Consider the following 21,820-nt stretch of genomic DNA (forward strand, 5'->3'; position numbering starts at 1 on the left):
CCTGGGGTTATAGCGTGTTTGACTGCATAGGTCATGGGCGGGATTCTCCCGCAATTGGCGGGATGGCTCGACACCAGCGCCAAGAACGTCGCAAACCACTCCGGCGTCAGGCCAATCAGAGGTTGCGGAACCACTCTGGTGTCGGGCCAACCGGCGCCAAAGGGCCGGCACGAGATGGCGCATGCGCAGAACCGCCGGTGTGGTTCCGCGCATGCGCAGATTGGCTGGCATGTTTCCTGCGCATGCGCAGGGGGGGTTCTTCTCTGCACTGGCCATGGCGGAGCCCTACAGAGGCCGGCGCGGAAGGAAGGAGTGCCTTTACTGTACAGGCCTGCCCGCAGATCGGTGGGCCCCGATCGCAGACCAGACCATCGTGGCCCCCCCCCCCCCCCCGGGGGCCGGATTGTCCTGTCCCCCCCCCCCCCCCCCCCCCCCCGGGGCCGGATCGTCCCGCACCCCTGCACCCCAAGGACTTCAGTAGCCAGTCTAGAAGAGCCAGGTCCTGTCGTGATGGACCATGTCCATTTCACGTCAGCAGGACTGGCCAGGAACCGACAGCTGCTCGGCCCATCAGGGCCCAGAGAATTGCCGGGGGGGGGGCTGCTGCCAACGACCCCCGACCGGCGCGGCGTGATCCCCGCTGAAAGCCGGCACCGGCGAATGCGGCAGCTGGCGTCGGAACGGTGGGGCGGGATTCACACTGCCCCCCGGGGATTCTCTGACCCGGTGGGGGGTCGGAGAATCCTGGCCCATATTTTTCAAAATGATTTTGTCTTGCAGGGCATGGGAGCTTTTAAGAGCCAGAATATGAATTTAACGAGAGGAATGTGGTTTTTCAGTCTCTGCTGTTAATGTGCTTTCAGCCTGGAGATTTAATTTGTTTTTCAGCTTGAGGATGTCATGTCATTTCTGGGTGGAGCTGAGGGATTCAGAGAGATATTTTGAGAATGGTTTGGAGAGGAGTTGCAGTCTGATCTGTCTGACACTGAGACCACAATCTTCTCCCAATAGGATAGTTTTAAAAGGAGTAATAATATTTAAAGCAGAGCAGTGTTGTCTGAGAATAAGGAAGAAGCTAAAACATGTCAGGTGAACCAACGTATTGAAGATATTCAGCCAGAGTCTGGAGGAGTCCAATCGGTTCTCTGAAGCAAGTATTACTCTATGCCATGCCGATTTTAAGGTGAATTGAAAGCTGTATGTTTCTTTTTTTGCAGTTTAATGGGGAAGTGAGGAGGATTGTTTAAGGCAGGTTTTATCAGATTGCAGGTTGTGAGCCACAGGTGGGTCACATGCGTGTGTTGGGAAGAGCAATTGATCATGCCGTTCTCGATCACAGGAGAAGCTTGTAAGAATCACGGCTGTGACCAGCTTTTAAGTTGGGAAAGAAAGTGGCAAGTGGCTTTTAAAGGCGAATGATGCAGTTGTGCGCCCGTCATGTACCCTGATGTCACATGAACTCTGTGATTCATGCTTTTAGGACGGAATCACAGAGGAGAGATTCCTCCATTTTCTAGCTGCCAACAGCTGGCAACAAGACTGTGAAGAATTGAAGCTAGATCATTTTGTTATAACGGGCAGCACGGTAGCACAAGTGATTAGCACCATGGCTTCAGAGCGCCAGGGTCCCAGGTTCAATTCCCTGGTGGGTCACTGTCTGTGTGGCGTCTGCAGGTTCTCATCGTGTCTGCGTGGGTTTCCTCCGGGTGCTCCGGTTTCCTCCCACAGTCCAAAGACGTGCAGCTTAGGTGGATTGGCCATGAAAAATTGCCCTTAGTGACCAAAAAAAGGTTGGAGGTGTTGTTGGGTTATAGGGATAGGGTGCTCTAGACAGAAAAGAACAACTTGTCAGCTCTTTGAATGTTTTCCATTGCCTATCCGAATTCATTCCTTTAAATAGCATTTCCCAATACATCATAGCCAACTCACATCTCATACCATTGTAATTCCCTTGATTAAGATTCAGGATCCTAGTTTCAGAATCAACTACGTCATTCTCCACCTTGATGAAGAATTCTATTATATTATGGTCGCTCATCCCCAAAGGGCCTCACACAACCAGGTTGCCAATGATTCCGTTCTCATTATGAAATAACCAGTCGGGGATGGCCTGTTCTCTAGTTCAGTGTTCTTCAAACTTTTTTTCCGGGGACCGATTTTTACCAACCGGCCAACCTTCAGGACCCAACCTGTTCGACCTTCGTGACCCACGCCGGCCTACCTTCGCGACCGACGCCGGCTGACCTGTGCGACCCACCATTTTCTCTTACCTTGTTTGCTGCTGACAAATATGGAGGAAATGGTTTTGGGTCCCTTTGGCTCCTCCAATGGAACCTGTTGGATAAAGGTGAAGCCTTCCAATATTGGAAAGTATGGAGTCTCCATCTGTCCAAAGTTCTGCATTTTTTCCAGTAACCCTTTTCCAAAAAAACCCCCCCGGAACTTGTAAAATAAAAATAAAAATAAAATGAATAAAATAGATGAAAAAAGTAAAAATTAAATGAATAAAATAAATGGATAAAACCCCTCCGAACTAGGAAAACAAAAAGCTGCGACCATTTAAAAAAATAGCGGCCGCACTCCGCATGCGTGCCCGATCATCGGTGCCCATGCGCATAGTTTTGCACATGCGCGCCGATGATCTGGCACGCATGTGCAGTGCGTCCGGATTTTTTTTACATGTTTGCGGCTATTTTGAAGGCCACTTGCAGCCGGTGTTTTTAACAGCCAGCTGCTGTGGCTGTTGCGCGCGTTCGCCGATCGGCTGGAGAATCCACTTTTGTGCTGGAATCAGGGTGGCGCTGTTTTTCCGATGCTCCGTCCCCTGAAAAACGGCGTACAGGTAAGCCGCATGTCATCGAGATGGACTCAGGACGTCACCTGAGGCCCTCCCCTGATGCTCCGTCACGTGGGGCATGTGTCCGTACAACTTGCGGGGACCTCGCTGTGTCCAGCGCCACCACAGTCGGTGGGGGGGGGGGGGGGGGGGGGGGGGGGCGGGGGGGCGTGGAGGGAGGCATTTCGCTGGCAGTGGGTGCTTCGGCGGAGGCTGGGGGACTGGTGGGGGGGTGGTCCGGGGATGGCGAGGGGGGGATACAGGGGGCCAGTTTTTGGCAGGCCGAGTCCGCAGGCGGCAGGCGCTATGCTGTACGGCGCCCGCATGAGCAGCCAGGGACCTGGCCATTCTGCGGCCGTATCCGCGGGGGCTTTACGCGGCGTGGCTGCTAGCCCCTCACTGGGCAGAGGAATGGTGCAGAGGTGCCACCGACTTTCTGGTCGTAAGACCAGAAGGATCCTGCGGACAAAGCCGCAGAATCGGAGAATCCAGCCCGGAGTTCCTGATACATACCTACATTTGTTTCTCTTGGGTTATGGAGGCTGCTGCATGCAAAACATTGTTTTGTGAGTTCCTGCAGTGCATCCTGCTGTTCATGTGTACTGCAGCAGTGATTATTCCTTTCCAATTCTCTTCCCACACCTAGTGGTGTGCTAAGGCAGACTTTCATCTTTTCCCATAGTTAATAATCCCCAGAACAGGTTGCTAGTCTGTCGCCAGGGCCTGCTAGCTTGAGGGGCCCCAGTCTCTCCTGCTTTTACCACCAGCCATTGGCGTGTTTAGAAGAATTTGCAGGTTGACCCTCTCAAGCTGTTTGCCGGTGTTATGAACGCACCTTCCTTGACCATGAAGTGATGAGGTGGGTCCTGAACCCAGAATTTATGCCTCAGAGAGAGGAATGCTACCACACAGCAGTAATTAATTTTTTTTCCATTTACGGGATGTGGGCGTCGCTGGTTAGGTCAGCATTTGTTGCCCATTCCTAGTTGCTCTTCAGAATGTGCTGGTGAGTTGCCTTCTTCTACCGCTGCAGTCCTTGAGGTGCACGTACACCCACTGTGCTGTTAGGGAGGGAGTTCCAGGATTTTGACCCAGCGACAGTGAAGGAACAAGAACAAGAACAAGAACAGTACAGCACAGAACAGGCCCTTCGGCCCTCGATGTTGTGCCGAGCAATGATCACCCTACTCAAACCCACGTATCCACCCTATACCCGTAACCCAACAACCCTCCCCTTAACCTTACTTTTTAGGACACTACGGGCAATTTAGCATGGCCAATCCACCTAACCTGCACATCTTTGGTGAATCTTGAACGGTGACATATTTCCAAGTCGGGTAGTGAGTGACTGGGAGGGGAACCTCCAGGTGGTGGGGTTCCCAGATATCTGCTGCTCTTGTCCTTCTAGATGGTAGTGGTCGTGGGCTTGGAAGGTGCTGACTAAGGAACCTTGGTGAGTTACTGCAGTGCATCTTGTAGATGGTCCACACGGCTCCCACTGTTCATCAGTTTAGTGCAGGAGGAGCAATCAAGCGGGCTGTTTTGTCCAGGATGGTGTTGCGGTTCTTGGGTATTTTTGGAGCTGCACTCATCCAGGTAAGTGGGGAGTATTCCATTACACTCCTGACTTGTGCCCTGTAGATGCTCGACAGGCTTTGGAGGGTCAGGGGGTGAGTTACTTGCTGTAGGATTCCTAACCTCCGATCTGCCCTGGTAGCCACAGTATTAAGTGGCTAGTCCATTTAATGTGGCTAGTTTAGTTTCTGATCTAAGGCAGTATGGTAGCACAGTGGCTAGCACAATTGCTTCACAGCTCCAGGGTCCCAGGATTCGATTCCCGGCGTGGGTCATTGTGCGGAGTCTGCATGTTCTCCCCGTGTCTGCGTGGGTTTCCTCCGGGTGCACCACTTTCCTCCCACAGTCCAAAGATGTGCAGGTTAGGTGGATTGGTTATGATAAATTGCCCTTAGTGTCTAAAAAGGTTAGGTGGGGTTACTGGGTTACGGGGATAGGGTGGAGGCGTGGGCTTAAGTAGGTGCTCTTTCCAAGAGCCGGTGCAGACTCGATGGGGCGAATGGCCTCCTTCTGCACTGTAAATTCTATGATTCAATGGTAACCCATTGTTGATTGTGGGGGATACAGCGATGGTAATGCCATTGAATGTCAAGGGACGATGGTTAGATCATCTCTTATAGGAGATGGTCATTACCTGACACTTATGTGACATGAATGCAACTTGCCACTTGGGTAGTTATAGAGGCCAGTAGTAGGGGTGACAATCAAGAGAACTGCTGTATCCTAGATACTGCTGAGCAGCTTGAGTTCTGATATGGCTGCACTCATCCAGAGGAGTGTCGAGTATTCCATCACATCCCTGACCTTCGTCTTACTGATGGTGAGACTTTTGGGGAGGCAGGAAATAAGCCATTCATCGCAGAGAATGCAGCTGGTACTGTGCTTTTGTCTCCGTGGTGCGAATATCGCTCCTTCAATTAATCTGGTCAGATATTGATGGTGGAAAACTCAACGGGGCGGGATTTTCATCAGCCCCCCATGGCATGTTTTGCAGCGAAGGAGGCGGTGCGATTTTCCGTTCCCGTTGCTGTCAATGGGGTTTCCTGCCGTTCATACCTACCGCCACGGGGAACCAGTGGCGGGGGAGGGAAAAAGATCATGTCGGCAGGAATGGTCGGAAAACCCTGCCTCAGTTTTTGGTGCTGTTGAAGGTCAGGGGGGACACTGTTGGCTTTTGTTCTGGGAAAATGTAATACTCCAGCATGCAAATGGTGTGAATATTACCATCCATTTGTCAACTGAAACCTGGATATTGTCCAGGTACTTTTGTGGGCTGCCACAAGCTGCTTTATTACTTAACCGTATTAGAGGTAATCATTTGAAGTGGTTCTTTTGAACTTTCAAAGTGGTCCCCAAGCTGCACTGAGACACTGATAAAGACTCATTTCATGAATGGGAATGCTTCAACTTGAAGCCTATAAGTAAATGTGAAATTGAATTTAGCACTGAAGTCAGGGAATGAATAATGTGTGCCTGCTTATCAGCAGTTAGCTTCAATTCAATTCCAAATCATGCTTTTCTGTAATTAACATTATTACAAGAAAAAGAAAAACAATCAACCAAATATGACATGACTGTAATGTAGCTCGTTACAAAACAAAAGAGATGGACCAAAAGAAAATATGACTGAATTATAAATCATTTTCCATTTTTGTGTATCCATTGAAACCAAAGTACCCTCACGGCAGCTCCTTGCACATTTATAGAGTGCTTTAGAGTAGAAACTTTTGTCCCAGTTTTTTCTGGAGTGGGACATCTCTCACAGTACACCCCATTAGTTAAACTTTCTCCCTTATTGCTCAGCTTGGAAATGATTGTCCCCTGTTGGAACTAGGAGTGGTGAGACTCCGCAGTTCATGTTGTTCCCTCTCTGTAGCAGAGAGGTTAAGCCACATTGCAGGAGCTCAGATGAGTCAGTTAAAGATACCCACTCCATTAGGTAGCAGCCTTGATTCCCTGCAGCAAAATTTAATTCATAATCCATGTGCAAATGTGACTGTTTCACAGAAACCTGTGAGAAGATTGAGGGCAAGCTGATGTTTTCAGATGGCTGTAAATTAGAGTGTCACGGGTTGTCCATGGTACATCGGCATAGATTCAGAATTGATCAAGGGACAGAAAACAGGAAGTAGGAATAAATGGATCACTCTCAGGTTGGCAGGCTGTGACTCGTGGGGTACCGCAAGGGCCAATGCTTTGGGCCCCAGCTATTCACAATCTATGTCAATGATTCGGATGTGGAGACAAAAGTTCTGCTGATGACAGGAAACTTGTTGGAAATATGAGTTGTGTGGAGGATGCAGAAAGGTTTCAAGGAGATTTAGGCAGGTTAAGTGAGTAAATAAGAACATGGCATATGGAATAAAATGTGGAAGAATGTGAAGTTATCCATTTTGGTTGGAAAAACAGAAATGCAGACTATCTCTTAAATGATGAGATGTTGGGAAGTGTTGATATCCGAAGGAACTTTGGTGTCTTTGTTCATGTGTCACTGAATGCTAACATGCAGGTGCAGCAAACAATTAGGAAGGCAAAGGGTGTGTTGGCCTTTATTGCAAGAGGACTTAGTACAGAAGTAAAGATTTATTCTGCAATTGTATTAACCCTTGGTGGGACTGCACCTGGCATATATTGTATACAGTTCTGGTCTCCTGACCTCAGGAAGCATAAACTTACCAAAGTGGGACCACACTGATCTCTAGGATGGTAGGATTGGCCTATGAGGAGAACGCCCCCCCCCCCTCCCCCCCAAGCGCCCTCACAGCTGGAGGACCTGGAACAAGGGGACTCAGTCTCAGAATAAGTGTTAGGCCATTTGGGACTAAGATAAGGAGGAATTTCTTCACTCAGAGTGTACTGAATGTTTGGTGTCCTCTACCCTAGAGGTACGTTCAAGACAGAGACTAATTGGTTTCTAGATGTTAAAAACATCAAGGGGTTATGGGGATAGCGCGGGGAATATGGTGTTGAGGTTCAAGATGAGCCATGATCTAGGTGAATGACAGAGCAGGCTTGAGGAGACGAGTGGCCTACGCCTGCCCTTATTTCCCATGTTCCTATGTCCAGTAACTTGTGGAGATTCACAATTCTCAGGGTACCTCCTGCTCACCAAACGTTTCAGCATGATTTACGTTTTAATAAAATGGTGGATGTTATTAAGGTCTCCGTTACTTTGCCCATAAAATCTGGGCCTACGTTGAGAAATGGTGCACATAGGCCGGAATGAACGGCTGGATTCTCTGGTCCTGTCAGCAGCGCACCCTCATCTGGGTTCCCAGCGATATGGGGCGGCTTCAATGGGAAATTCTATTGACAAGCGGCGGGAGCAGAGAATCCCGCCACCAGCGAATGGCGCACCGCCTGCCAACGCAGAGGTACACGTGGCTGGAAGACCGGAGAAGCCTGCCTATAATTAGAGACTGTTGTAGGCCATATAGTAGCCTGGGGTCCTACGTGCTTTTGTTTGCAATGTGACGTCGGATGTGTGTTTGTGGTACAATGTTACATTGCATGTACCCAGCAGGTGCCATTTTGCCAGTTTACCCCTGCGGCTTTCATCTGCGCGAGATTATCTGAAAACCTTTGTCAGTCTGCCCAGAAATGATGTTATTCACATTGTATCCGACCTCGCCAGTAAATAAACAATTACATATTCCGATCAACAAAATTGCACCTGACCAACATTTTTCTGTGTTTTCAATGTCCGGAAAACATGTTCTAAAAATGGTTCAGTGAAATACTGCGCTCAACACAAGCTAAACATATTTTAAAGGAATTGCATGCAGTGAGCTTTTATTGTTCTGCTTTACTGTAAATGAAAATGGTTATTTTCCAGGCTTACCAGTTATCGAGAGGAAGAATATGGGCCATGATCGTCATTCTGTGTCTCATTGCAGCCATTCTATCAGCTTTTTTGGACAATGTCACCACAATGCTCATCTTCACACCAGTGACCATAAGGTACTTTTTCGTTATTGTGATAAAATGCTCTTCACTGGCGTCGCTCTGGACCTGTTCTGCTGGGGAAGGGAGAGAGTGAGAAAAGCCAAGAGTGAATTGAAGTCTGAACTAATTAAATGTGACTTATCCCTTTTAAGGGGCGCATGACCAAACCTGCAGTGACCAAGCGCATTTATGTGGCGACTTCAGCAATGACAAACACTCCAAGATGCTTCATCATCCATATTTCTATCCAATGACCATTTGAAAGCCCCTAGTATTGGCGAGTCCACTACTGTTGCAGGCAGGGCATTCCACGCCCTCACTACTCTCTGAATAAAGAACCTACCTCTGACATCTGTCCTATATCTATCTCACCTCAATTTAAAGCTATGTCCCCTCGTGCTGGACATCACCATCCGAGGAAAAAGGCTCTCAATGTCCACCCTCTCTAATCCTCTGATCATCTTGTATGCCTCAATTAAGTCACCTCTTAACCTTCTTCTCTCTAACGAAAACAGCCTCAAGTGCCTCAGCCTTTCCTCAGAAGATCTTCCCTCCATACCAGGCAACATTCTGGTAAATCTCCTCTGCACCCTTTCCAATGCTTCCACATCCTTCCTATAATACGGCGACCAGAATTGCACGCAATACTCCAAATGCGGCCGCACCAGAGTTTTGTACAGCTGCAACATGACCTCATGGCTCCAAAACTCAATCCCTCTACTAATAAAAGCTAACACACCGTACGCCTTCTTAACAACCCTCTCAACCTGGGTGGCAACTTTCAGGGATCTATGTACATGGACACCGAGATCTCTCTGCTCATCCACACTACCAAGAATCTTACCATTAGCCCAGTACTCTGTCTTCCTGTTATTCCTTCCAAAATGAATCACCTCACACTTTTTTGCATTAAACTCCATTTGCCACCTCTCAGCCCAGCGCTGCAGCTTATCTATGTCCCTCTGTAACTTGTAACATCCTTCCGCACTGTCCACAACTCCACCGATTTTAGTGTCATCTGCAAAATCACATACCCATCCTTCTACGCCCTCCTCCATGTCATTTACAAAAATGACAAACAGCAGTGGCCCCAAAACAGATCCTTGTGGTACACCACTAGTAACTGAACTCCAGTCTGATAATTTCCCATTGATGCACTATCAATGACCACAGAAATAAGGTTGTAGTCCGAACTGAAGGCTTTAATAAGCTAGATGTTCCCCCAGCAGCTCAGGTACAGAAAGGAAGCTGCGGGGGATACACGGGCTCTTATACCCCGCCTTATAAGCTATCTTACAGCCTTAACCAATAGATGACAAGTATTACATACCAGTGGACCAATAAGCAGCGAGCCTTATCCACCAATGGTGTCTCGGCATTGTTAGGTACCATAATACCTCTAGTCATACTGCCACATTCACCCCCTGTTGAAAAAAAGAGTCCGGTGGGGGTGGCGGCTTGGTCGCACAATCCATAACTGTTACTACGAACGGGTCGAATAGCACAACTGTTAGTATGAATGGTTATGGAGGTACTGCATTACCCTCGTAATGCGTTTGCCTACTGGTCACAGCTATTTACAACAATATAGTACAGTCCTGCAAAATTACAATTGGCTATGTACATTTCACGTTAACTGTCTATGTACAGTTCACAGTGATGCAATCAGACGGTCAGGGGCCTTTGTTGTCCTCTGCGATCGACGGAGCTTTGGCGGTGACGTCGGTGGAGGTTCAGGCGTCTGTAACTCCGGGAGCGTGGACTCGGTCTCCGTGATGGCTTCAACACCCCTAGATGGTGCTGGTGGGGCTGACTGACCTGGGAAGGGGCGTCCAGACCTTTAGATGGAGCTGGTGGGAGGTTGACTGACCTGGGAAGGGAGCGTCTGTAGAGTGCGTCCGTGTGCGGGGAGGCCAGGGCAGAGCCGGCGGAAAACCGATTCTCCAGGGAAGGGGGTGGCCGTGAGGTGCACCGGTGGGGTGGAGGGTGGGACTGGTGGCGAGGGTGTGCGAGGGGATCCGGCGGGCGCCGGGTCTCGTAGGGAGACCATGTCTTGTCGCCCGTTGGGGTACTCCATGTAGGCGCACTGAGGGTTAGCATGGAGTAGATGGACCCTCTCGACCAACGGGTCCGACTTGAGCGCCCGCATGTTTTTTCGGAGCAGGATGGGCCCGGGAGCTGCCAGCCAGGTCAGGAGCGAGGTCCCTGAGGAGGACTACCTGGGGAAAACAAGGAGACGTTCGTGAGGTGTTTGATTAGTAGCGGTGCAGAACAGTAACCGGATGGAGTGGAGGACACCCGGGAGGACCTCCTGCCAGCGGGAGACTGGGAGATTTCTAGACCGTAGGGCCTGTAGGACGGTCTTCCAGGCCGTTCCGTTCTCCCTCTCAACTTGTCCGTTACCCCGGGGGTTGTAACTGGTCGTCCTGCTGGAGGCGATGCCCCTGCTGAGCAGGAATTGACGCAGTTCGTCACTCATAAAGGAGGACCCCCTATCACTGAGTATGTAGGCGGGGAATCCGAACAGAATAAAAATGCTGTGGAGGGCTTTGATGATGGTGGTTGTGGTCATGTCGGGGCAGGGAATGGCGAACGGGAAACGGGAGTACTCGTCAATCACGTTGAGAAAGTACGTGTTGCAGTTGGTAGAGGGTAGGGGACCTTTGAAGTCCATGCTGAGACATTCAAAGGGACGGGAAGCCTTTATCAGGTGCGCTTTCTCTGGTCAGTAGAAGTGCGGCTTGCACTCCGCGCAGATTTGGCAATTCCTAGTGGCTGTCCTGACCTCCTCGATGGAGTAGGGCAGGTTGCGGGTCTTTACGAAATGGAAGAAACGAGTGACCCCCATGTGGCACAGGTCCTCGTGGAGGGCTCAGAGGCGGTCCACTTGTGCGTTGGCACATGTGCCGCGGGACAAGGCATCAGGAGGCTCGTTTAGCTTCCCGGGACGATACAGGATCTCGTAGTTATAGGTGGATAATTCAATCCTCCACCGCAAGATCTTATCGTTTTTTATCTTGCCCCGCTGTGCATTATCGAACATGAAGGCCACTGACCGTTGGTCCGTGAGGAGGGTGAACGTCCTGCCGGCCAGGTAATGCCTCCAATGTCACACAGCTTCTACTATGGCCTGTGCTTCGTTTTCGACCGAGGAGTGGCGGATTTCGGAAGCATGGAGGGTACGCGAGAAGAAGGCCACGGGTCCGCCAGCTTGGTTGAGGGTGGCCGCCAGAGCTACGTCAGATGCGTCGCTCTCGACCTGGAAGGGGAGGGACTTGTCAATGGCGTGCATCGTGGCCTTCGCAATGTCTGCTTTGATGCAGCTGAAGGCCTGGCGGGCCTCTGTCGACAGTGGAAAAATTGTGGTTTGGATCAGGGGACGGGCTTTGTCTGCGTAGTTGGGGACCCACTGGGCATAGTAAGAGAAAAATCAGAGGCAGCGCTTCAGGGCTTTGGAGCAGTGAGGGAGGGGGAACTCCATAAGGGGGTGCATGCATTCAGGGTCTGGGCCTATCACTCCATTTCGCACTATGTAGCCATAGATGGCTAGGCAGTCAGTGCTAAACACGCATTTGTCCTCGTTGTATGTAAGCTTAAGGATCTTTGCGGTCTGGAAGAATTAACGGAGGTTGGTGTTGTGGTCCTGCTGATCGTGGCCGCAGATGGTGACATTGTCGAGATACGGGAATGTTGCCTGTAAACCGTATCGGTCGACCATTCGGTCCATCTCTCACTGAAAGACCGAGACCCCGTTCGTGACACCGAACGGAACGCTTAAGAAGTGGTAGAGTCGCCCATCCGCCTCGAAAGCAGTGTACTTGCGATTACTCGCGCGGATGGGGAGCTGGTGGTAGGCGGACTTGAGGTCCATCATGGAGAAGACCTTGTATTGCGCGATCCTGTTGACCAGGTCGGATATGCGGGGGAGAGGGTACGCGTCCAGCTGCGTAAACCTGTTGATGATCTGACTGTAGTCGATGACCAACCTATTCTTTTCCCCGGTCTTTGCCACCACGACTTGAGCTCTCCAAAGGCTGTTGCTAGCTTCAATGACCCCTTCCCCTTCCCCTTCCCTCAGAAGCCGTTGGACCTCAGACCTGATAAAGGTCCAGTCCTGGGCACTGTACCGTTTGTACCGTACCTCACAAATGTGAGGTTATCCATTTTGGTAGGAATAACAGCAAATGGGATTATTATTTAAACAATAAAATATTAAAGCATGCTGCTGTGCAGAGAGACCTGGGTGTGCTCGTGCATGAAGCACAGAAAGTTGGTTTACAGCTGCAACAGGTGATTAAGAAGGCAAATGGAATTTTGTCCTTCATTGCTAGAGGAATGGAGTTTAAGACTAGGGAGGTTATGCTGCAATTGTATAAGGTGTTAGTGAGGCCACACCTGGAGTATTGTATTCAGTTTTGGTCTCCTTACTTGAGAAAGGACGTCCTGGCACTGGAGGGTGTGCAGAGGAGATTCACGAGGTTAATCCCAGAGCTGAAGGGGTTGAATTACGAGGAGAGGTTGAGTAGACTGGGACTGTACTCGTTGGAATTTAGAAGGATGAGGGGGGATCTTATTGAATCATTTAAAATTATGAAGGGAATAGATAGGATAGATGCGGGCAGGTTATTTCCACTGGCGGGTGAAAGCAGAACTAGGGGGCATAGCCTCAAAATAAGGGGAAGTAAATTTAGGACTGAGTTTAGGAGGAACTTCTTCACCCGCAAAGGGTTGTGAATCTATGGAATTCCTTGCCCAGTGAAGCAGTTGAGGCTCCTTCATTAAATGTTTTTAAGGTAAAGATAGATAGTTTTTTGAAGAAAAAAGGGATTAAGGGTTATGGTGTTCGGGCCGGAAAGTGGAGCTGAGTCCATAAAAGATCAGCCATGATCTCATTGAATGGCGGAGCAGGCTCGAGGGGCCAGATGGCCTACTCCTGCTCCTAGTTCTTATGTTCTTATGCTCCTGGTGGCGACGGGTTTGCAATCCGGGTGAGGTTCGCAAACAGGGAACGTGGATCGACCTTGGGGCAGTACGGTAGCATTGTGGATAGCGCAATTGCTTCACAGCTCCAGGGTCCCAGGTTCGATTCCGGCTTGGGTCACTGTCTGTGAGGAGTCTGCACATCCTCCCCGTGTGTGCGTGGGTTTCCTCCGGGTGCTCCGGTTTCCTCCCACAGTCCAAAGATGTGCAGATTAGGTGGAGAGGCCATGATAAATTGCCCTTAGTGTCCAAAATTGCCCTTAGTGTTGGGTGGGGTTACTGGGTTATGGGGATAGGGTGGAGGTGTTGACCTTGGGTAGGGTGCTCTTTCCAAGAGCCGGTGCAGACTCAATGGGCCGAATGGCCTCCTTCTGCACTGTAAATTCTGTAAAGTAAGGGTCGCGAGGCTGCAGACAGTAAGAGGGCCGCCGAATTTGAAAGTTCGACTTTGGAGGTTGCACTGGAAGTCTAACCTTAGGAGTGTAGCCGCTCTGAGGTGGGGGAGGACGTAGAGTCTGTAATTTTTGAACTCCCTTCCCTGGACCGTGAGGTTTGCTACACAGAACCCCTCTATCTCTACCGAGTGGGAACTGGAGGCTAGAGAGATTTTTTGATTAACGGGGTGGACGGGGAGAGAACAGCGCCTTACCGTGTCAGGGTGTATAAAGCTCTCCGTGCTCCCAGAGTCGATCAGACAAGACTCCTCGTGCCCCTTGATTAATACCGTCGTCGTAGCGGTTGAAAGTGTTTGAGGTCGAGACTGGTCCAGGGTCACCGAGGCTAACCGTGGCAGAAGTTGGGATTCATCGTGGTCACCAGCGCTGAGGTCCTTGGAGTCCATCTAAGATGGCGGCGCCCACTGGTCGCACATGGCTGAGGGTGGACAAAATGGCGGTGCCCATCCCCGCACATGGCGTCGGCAGAACAAAATGGTGGCACCCATCCACCGCACGTGGCGTCGGCAGAACAAAATGGCGGCGCCTGGAGGCCACACGTGGCGCTAGGGGAGGAAGACTGCGATGTTCGCTGGTCGCACGTGGCCCGTGGAGAGAGTTGTAGCGGCGATCCGCACTCTCCGCCGGGAATCGCAGCGACCACCCGGGCCTGGCAGACCGCCATGAAGTGGCCCTTTTTGCCGCACCCTTTACAGGTCGACGAATGGGCTGGGCAGCGCTGTCGGGAATGTTTCGCCTGCCCGCAGAAATGACAATGGGGCCCTCCGGGGTTGCCGGGCCGTCTTGCAGCGTAAACTTCTGGAGAAATGTGGGGTGACTCAGAATCCGTTGCAGGGGGATTCCACGCTGCCCAGGGGGCCGCCGCGCGGTTGGGGGCGTAGACGCGGGTGTTTCGAGAGGCCACGTCCAGCGAGTTGGCGAGGGCCCGTGCCTCCTTGAGGCTCAGAGTTTCTTTTTCAAGCAGCCGCTGGCGGATTTGTGAGGACTGCATATGCCTATAGAAATTTTGACAGTCAATTTTTATGTTCCCCGCGAATTTACTTTCAATTTATAGTTTCCCCTTCTTAATCAATCTCTTGGTCTGCCTTTGATGAATTTTAAACTCTTCCCAATCCTCAGGTCTATTTTTCTTGCTAATTTGCATGCCTCTTCTTTGAATCTAACACTATCTCTAATTTCCCTTGTAAGCCATGGTTTGGCCACAGTTCCCTTTCTACTCTTGCGCCAAATAGGAATAAACAACTTTTGGAGTTCACCAATTCATTCCTTGAATGCCTGACATTGCCTGTCAGTAATGTTTCCCATTCCATCATATTCAGCTCATGCCTCATACCATCATAGTTACCTTTATTGAAGTTCAGAAACTTCAGAATCAACGATTTCACTCTTCACCTTGATAAAGAATTCTAGCATATTATGGTCACTCATCCCCATGGGTTCTCTCACAACTAGATTGCCAACTAATCCTTTCTTATTGCACAACAACCAGTCCAAGATAGTCTGTTCCCTTGTTGGTTCCTCAACATAATAGATATATGAACGGGCGGGGAACAGAGGGAAGTAGATCCTTAGAAAATAGGCGACAGGTTTAGATAAAGGATCTGGATCGGCGCAGGCTGGGAGGGCCGAAGGGCCTGTTCCTGTGCTGTAATTTTCTTTGTTCTTAGTTCTATAATGGTCCAGGAAATCATTCCGTATACACTCCAGAAATTCTTCCTCCTATTCTACTGTGACTAATTTGACTCACCCAATCTATATGCAGATTAGTCACCCATAATCACATGTTCCTTTATCGCATACATCTCTGACTTCCTGTCTAATTCTATTTCCAACATTATCACTGCAGTTTGGTGGTCTGTATACCACCCCTACGAATGTTTTTTGCCCCTTGGTATTTCTTAACTCCACCCAGAGAGATTCCACATCATCTGTACTTATATCTTTCCTTAATATTTTATCAATATCTTATTTAATCAACAATGCAACTCCACCACATTTTCCTTTCTGTCTGTCCTTCCTAAAAACTGAATCGCCCTCTATGTTTAGTTCCCATCCTTGGTCAACTTGGAGCCATCTCTCCGTAATCCCAACTATATCATACCCCTTTACATCTATCTGCACAACATATTCATCCATTTATTTTGTATGTTCCACGCATTTAGATACAAAACCTTAGGGCTAGTCTTTTTAATGTACCCTGTTCCTTCCTGACGATTTTTACAGTGTTATTATCTGATACAGGCCCTTGATTCCGCTGCCTATCATGTTTCTTATTCTCCTTTCTGTCTTTTTCTCTTGTTCTTGATTCCCCCTGCTCTGAATCCTTACATAGGATTCCATCCCCCTGCCATATTAATTTAAACCATCCCCAACCGCTCTAGCAAATAGTGCCCCCCCCCCCCCCTCCCCCCGGACCCCCAAGGACTTCAGTCCCGGTGCTGCCCAGGTGTAGCTGGTCCAGTTTGTACAGGTCCCACCTCCCCCAGAACCGGTCTCAATGCCCCAGGAATCTGAAACCCTCTCACTAACACCATCTATTCAGCCATGAATTCATCCGATACATCCTACTATTTCTACTCTGACTAGGACGTGGCACTAGTATTAATCCTGAGATCACTACCTTTGAGGTCCAACCTCTCAACTATCTTCCTAATTGCCTATATTCTGCTGTCAGGACCTCATCTCTTTTTTTTAACCTATATTGTTGGTACCGACGTGCACCACGACTACTGGCTGTTCACCCTCTCCCTCCAGAATGTCGTGTACCCGTTCTGAAACATCCTTGACCCTAGCACCAGGGAGGCAACAGACCATGCTGCAGCCACAAAAACGCCTATCTATTCCCCTTACAATCGAAATCACCTATAACTATTGCATCCTAACACTTTTTACTCCTCCAATCTGCAGCAGGATTAATCATGGTGCAGCAAATATGATGTTGTTGCTTTTCCCTGAGAGGTCATTCTCCTCAATAATATCCAAAGCGGTATATCTATTTTGCAGGGGAATAGCCACAGGAGATTCCTTCACTGCCTGCCTCGCTCCCTTGCTCTGTCTGGTGGTAATCCATTCCCTTCCTGCCTGTGGAGTGTGAGCCTGCGGTGTGACCACCTCTCTATACGTGCTATCTACGACACACTCCTCCTCACGAATGCTCCACAGTGTCTCCAGCTGCCGCTCCAGCCCCGAAACGCGGGTTTCCAGGAGCCATAACTGGAGATGCTTCCTGCACACTCAAAATGTCCCCGCCCTCCCACATGGAGCGAGAGAAACAAACCAAGGCTTTGAGCTCTCCTGCCATGACTTACCCACTTAAATTAAAGCTTTCGAAGATGTTTGATATTAGATTGAATCCAATTTTCTATGGCCCTTCTTTGCTTGTCCTCGTTACTACCAATTAGAGCCCTTACCGATTATAAACCACAAGACCTATTTTCAACTATAACTGATGAAAGTTATGAAGACTTACGAGCTCTCTCCCTTGTAGCCAGGAGATGGGAGAGATGGCCGCTAACAGAAGAATGGACAGGGAGATGGAGGTAGTGGGTTTAGGTCATAAGCATTAACTAAAAGGCACGAAAAAGAGAATTTAGGTTGCATCGGCATGGCAGAGGTTAGGAATGATGTCCTGGCTAAAATCAAAGGATTGGGAGGAGATAAATGGAAGATCGAAAGTTCATGTCTGCTGTTCTATGACAGGACTTCACATGAACTAGTGCCCAAATTCGGAGACACATAGATAGGGAGTGGATACAACAGCAATTCAGACTTCATTGGTACGCTGCTGGACACCTGATACTGTCACATGGACTTTGCTGCCGCATGGGAATTCTTCCTCACTCATTACATACAAATAATATCGTCATAATGAAATGAAAGCACACTACTGCGGATTCCGGAATCTGAAACCGAAACCGAAATCTCAGCAGGTCTGACGGCATCTGTGGAGAGAGAACGGAGCTCACGTTTCCAGTCTGGATGTCTCTTTGTCAGCCTAGCTATGTCAGACCTTCTGAGATTTCCCAGTTTTTTTTTGCTTGACCGTAGTGAAGCTTCTTCACAATTTCAGAGAAAATTATGAACAATTTTCTTTTCCCCCAGTGAAAGGAGTCTAATCAAAACTCCACTTAGCCTTTATTGAATGTAACTATTAAATGAAAATAATTCCCTTTGAGAATATTATTTTCATTTAAAGAACAGTTAATTCACACTGTTAATAAACGGAAGATTCAGACAGCACACTGTATCTCTATTTTAATCATGGATAAAATGAGGCGGTTCCCTTAAAGTGAACACTTGGGAACAGGAAACTCTGACCCTCCATCTCCAACACAATAAATAATAGCCCAGTCTTTGCATCAGTTCACGTTATGAATGCACTAAACTACTTTTAGTGGATTGTAGTCATGAATTATGCACCTTCAGTGTGAAATGTCTGATTATGTTTTGTATCAATTGTATCAGTTTATTTTCATGCTTGTGCTCCAGGCTCAGGAATCTGAGAAAATAAGAACAAGAGTGTATCATTTAACCCCTCGAGCCTGCTCCACAATTCAATGAGACCATAGTTGATCTACAATCTGAGACCAGGGATGGAATTGCTGACTCTTAGCGTCAGGGTTCAATTCCAACCTTGGGTCACTGTCTGTGCGGAGTCTGCACATCCTCCCCGTGTGTGCGTGGGTTTCCTCCGGTGCTCTGGTTTCCTCCCACAGTCCAAAGATCTGCAGGTTGGGTGGATTGGCCATGCTAAATTGCCACTTAGTGTTGATAGGTTGGGTGGGGTTATGGGGTTGCAGTGATAAGATGGAGGATTGGGCCTAGTTAGCGTGCTTTTTTTCGGAGGGTCAATGCAGACACGATGGGCTGAATGGCTTCTTTCTGCACTGTAAGGATTCTATGATCTGCCATCTGCCCCGTATCTCTTAACATCTTGGTTAATAGAAAGCCATTGATTTCAGATTTAAAATTAATAACTGACCGACTATCAACTGCTCTTTGTGGAAGAGAGTTTGAAACCTCTACCCCTCATTTATGGATGGGAGTTTTCATTAATATCACTTCTGAAAGGGTCTCTTTTTAAACTCTATCGTCAAGCCTACATTCAGAAAAGCAGAAATAGCTTTTCTCTATCTACTGTACCCTATCTGCTTTCTCAATATCTTGGAAACCTTGATCAATTCATCCCGCTACCTTCTAAAAACCTGTGAATACAACCTTTGTTGTTTAATCTTTCCTGGTAATCTAACCCTTGGATTCCAGGTACAATTCTGAAGAAACAACTCCCTCCAAGGCCAACATACCCTTCTCGGGGGAAAAACCAATGCAATCTCAGAATACACGTACTATCTGAGAAATGATTTGTTCTGTTATTTTTGCAGATTTTAGTCACATAATATAATTTCTGATTGTCCTGTGATGTTACACTGCATGGCCCTATGTGCTCCTTCTTGTGGTGCAGCATTCAGTGGAGTGGCTCTTGTATGATGATGTGTATTTTCAGAGGTTAACAGTACAGGTAAAGGACTTTGTGCAATAGTAAAAAATGATCGTAAAGATAGAAAGGTAGAAACGGCAAAATGTACATTTGGGAATGATTTGATAGAAAATTCGAACATATGGTAAGAAATATTGAGGAAAAATTGCTTAACAATGCAAAAGTCAGTATTAATGTATTTGCATTATGAAAAGGTGTTGTGTGTGATGGAGGCTAACACATGGTTCTAATTGGGTTGTGATGAAGCTGCAGGCGAAAGCTAAGCAAACAGGACGGGCATGTTGTCAGTTTAAGGCAATTTAATAAGCATCAAAAAGGGTTTCTGCAAAGACCCCTTTCCTATTTGAAGAAAGAAATGACTGACCTAAGCTGTATGTTATTCTGGAAAGGCGTGATCTTGAAAACTTTGTAAAATTATCTTACCAAGAAATAGGAGGAGAATTGGACGATCTGGCCACTGAGCCAATAACATTGTGGCTGAAACTTTACATCAAACTTCACTTTCCTTCCAATATCACTAAGAATATTGGGTGCGATTCTCCCAAGTCACGAAGCCTCGGGAAGCTGGCGTCAAAAACGGGCGGGTTTGACGCCAGCCTCCGCCCCCCCGACCGGGAACCGATTCTGCTCCCCGGTCGGGGCTAGTATCGCGCGGCCGTGAACTCCGGCATTGCGGGCTTAACGAATTTCGTTAAGCCCGCTAGCCAGAGTTAGCGATGGCTGACGCGTCAGATGACGTCAGCTGCGCATGTGCGGATTGGATGACTCCAACCCGCGTATGCGCGGATGACATCATCGCGCTTGTGCGTGAAACCCGCGTGTGCGTGGGCCGTTATGCCCCGCAGAAGCCCCGTGGATGGATCCATCGGGGCGGCGGAGGGAGAAAGAGTGCGCGGGGTAAGTACCCGCTGCCCGCGATCGGTGCCCACCGATCGCGGGCCCATGGCACCCTTGGCACGGCCGTGGTACTGCCGTGCCAATCGGTGCCATGGTTTCCCAGATCGGGACTTTATGGCCGTTTTTACGAATGGTCAGACCAGGTGTATTTTACGTTCATAAAAACGGCCGTAAAGGCCTTGGAAATCGGCCCATCGGCCAGGGGTGAATAGCTGCTCGCCGTAAAAAGACGGCGGGCAGCGATTCATGTCGGGAGGCGGGCGTGGGGGGGGGGGGGAGAATAGCGGGAGGGCGTCGGACCAGCGTGTCCGTAAAAATTTATGCCGCCCGCTATTCTCCGGATTTTCGTGACCGCGGAGAATTGCGCCCATTATGCTTTTCAATGAGGTCACCATTCATTGTTCTAAGCTGTCGAGAATACATTCCCATTCTATCCAGTCTCTTCTCATAGGACAACCTTCTCATTCCAGGCATCAATCAAGTGACTCTATGTTATAGACCCTCTAAGATGAGTACATTTTTCCTATGCAAAGGAGATCGAAGTTCAGAACTTCAAGGGCTGGATTCTCCGCCGTCGGGATGCTCCGTTTTGCCGGCAGCCCCGGGGGGGTTTCCCGACGGAGTGGGGCTGCCCCACAATGGGAAACCCCATGGACCATCCGGCGAAATGGAGCATCCCGCCCGTGTGCTGAACGAGAATTCTGGCGCGGCAGGACAGAGAATCCAGCCCAGTGTGTGGTTTCAGCAAAGCCCCGTATAATCACTGTGTATAAGTCACTGGCAATAAAGAGTAAAACACTAATTGGTTTCCCTTGCTGTACCTGCACCTTAGCTTCCTGCGATTTGTGTACAAGAGACCCTGAATCTCGCTGAATGCCAACATTTAACAGTATTCTACTTTATCATTTTTCCTAACAAAGTGAATAATTTCATACTTCCCCACGTTATACTTCACCTACTTGTCCAATCACAGAAGCAATTTGCAGCCTTTTTCTGTCCTCTTCACAACTTACTTTGACACCTACCTTCGTATTGTCAGTGAACTTGGATACATTGCTCTTGATTCACTCATTTAAGTCATTGATACAGATTATAAATAGCTGAGACCCAAGCGCCGCTCCCTGTGGCACTTCACTCGCTACAGTCTGCTAATCCAGAAATGATCCATTTATTTCTCGTCTCTGTTTTCATGAAGCAATTTTACATCCACGCTAATATATTACCTCCCAAACCCCTGAGCCCTATCCAATCTTGTGTAATAACCTCTTTTGTGGCAACTTATTGAATGCCTTCTGCAAATTCAATACATCACTTCTGTTGATTTCCCCTTATCTACATGATTAGTTGCACCCTTAACCAATTCTAATTGAGGTGCCTTATGTGTTACTGATAAGAAATTAATGCTTTCCACAGTCCAGTGAGAGTAATGTACAATAAAATCAGAAAATGCCGGAAATACGCAACAGGTCAAATCCCTGGAACTCCATCCCTACGAGCACCCAGTGGATGTGCCTACACCACAGGCACTGCAGTGATTTAAAAGGCAGCTCACCACCACCTTCTCGAGGACAATTGGGGACAATCAGCGATGAGCAAGTCAATGGACTTTTGGCTGGACCATCAACGTAGCGGTCC

At 48.7% G+C, this 21,820-nt stretch overlaps 1 protein-coding gene across 1 annotated transcript in view; it reads left to right on the forward strand.

The window, feature by feature from the left end:
• oca2 (oculocutaneous albinism II) overlaps positions 1-21,820 on the forward strand; it is a 559,961-nt gene that overhangs the window by 268,370 nt on the left and 269,771 nt on the right. Inside the window, exon 13 of the mRNA XM_038818856.1 lies at positions 8,247-8,371. Coding sequence (XP_038674784.1) covers positions 8,247-8,371 — 125 coding nt within the window. The remainder of the gene's footprint in view (positions 1-8,246; positions 8,372-21,820) is intronic.

This window comes from Scyliorhinus canicula, chromosome 14, assembly GCF_902713615.1.
Source record: "Scyliorhinus canicula chromosome 14, sScyCan1.1, whole genome shotgun sequence".
NCBI classification, from domain to species: Eukaryota; Metazoa; Chordata; class Chondrichthyes; order Carcharhiniformes; family Scyliorhinidae; genus Scyliorhinus; species Scyliorhinus canicula.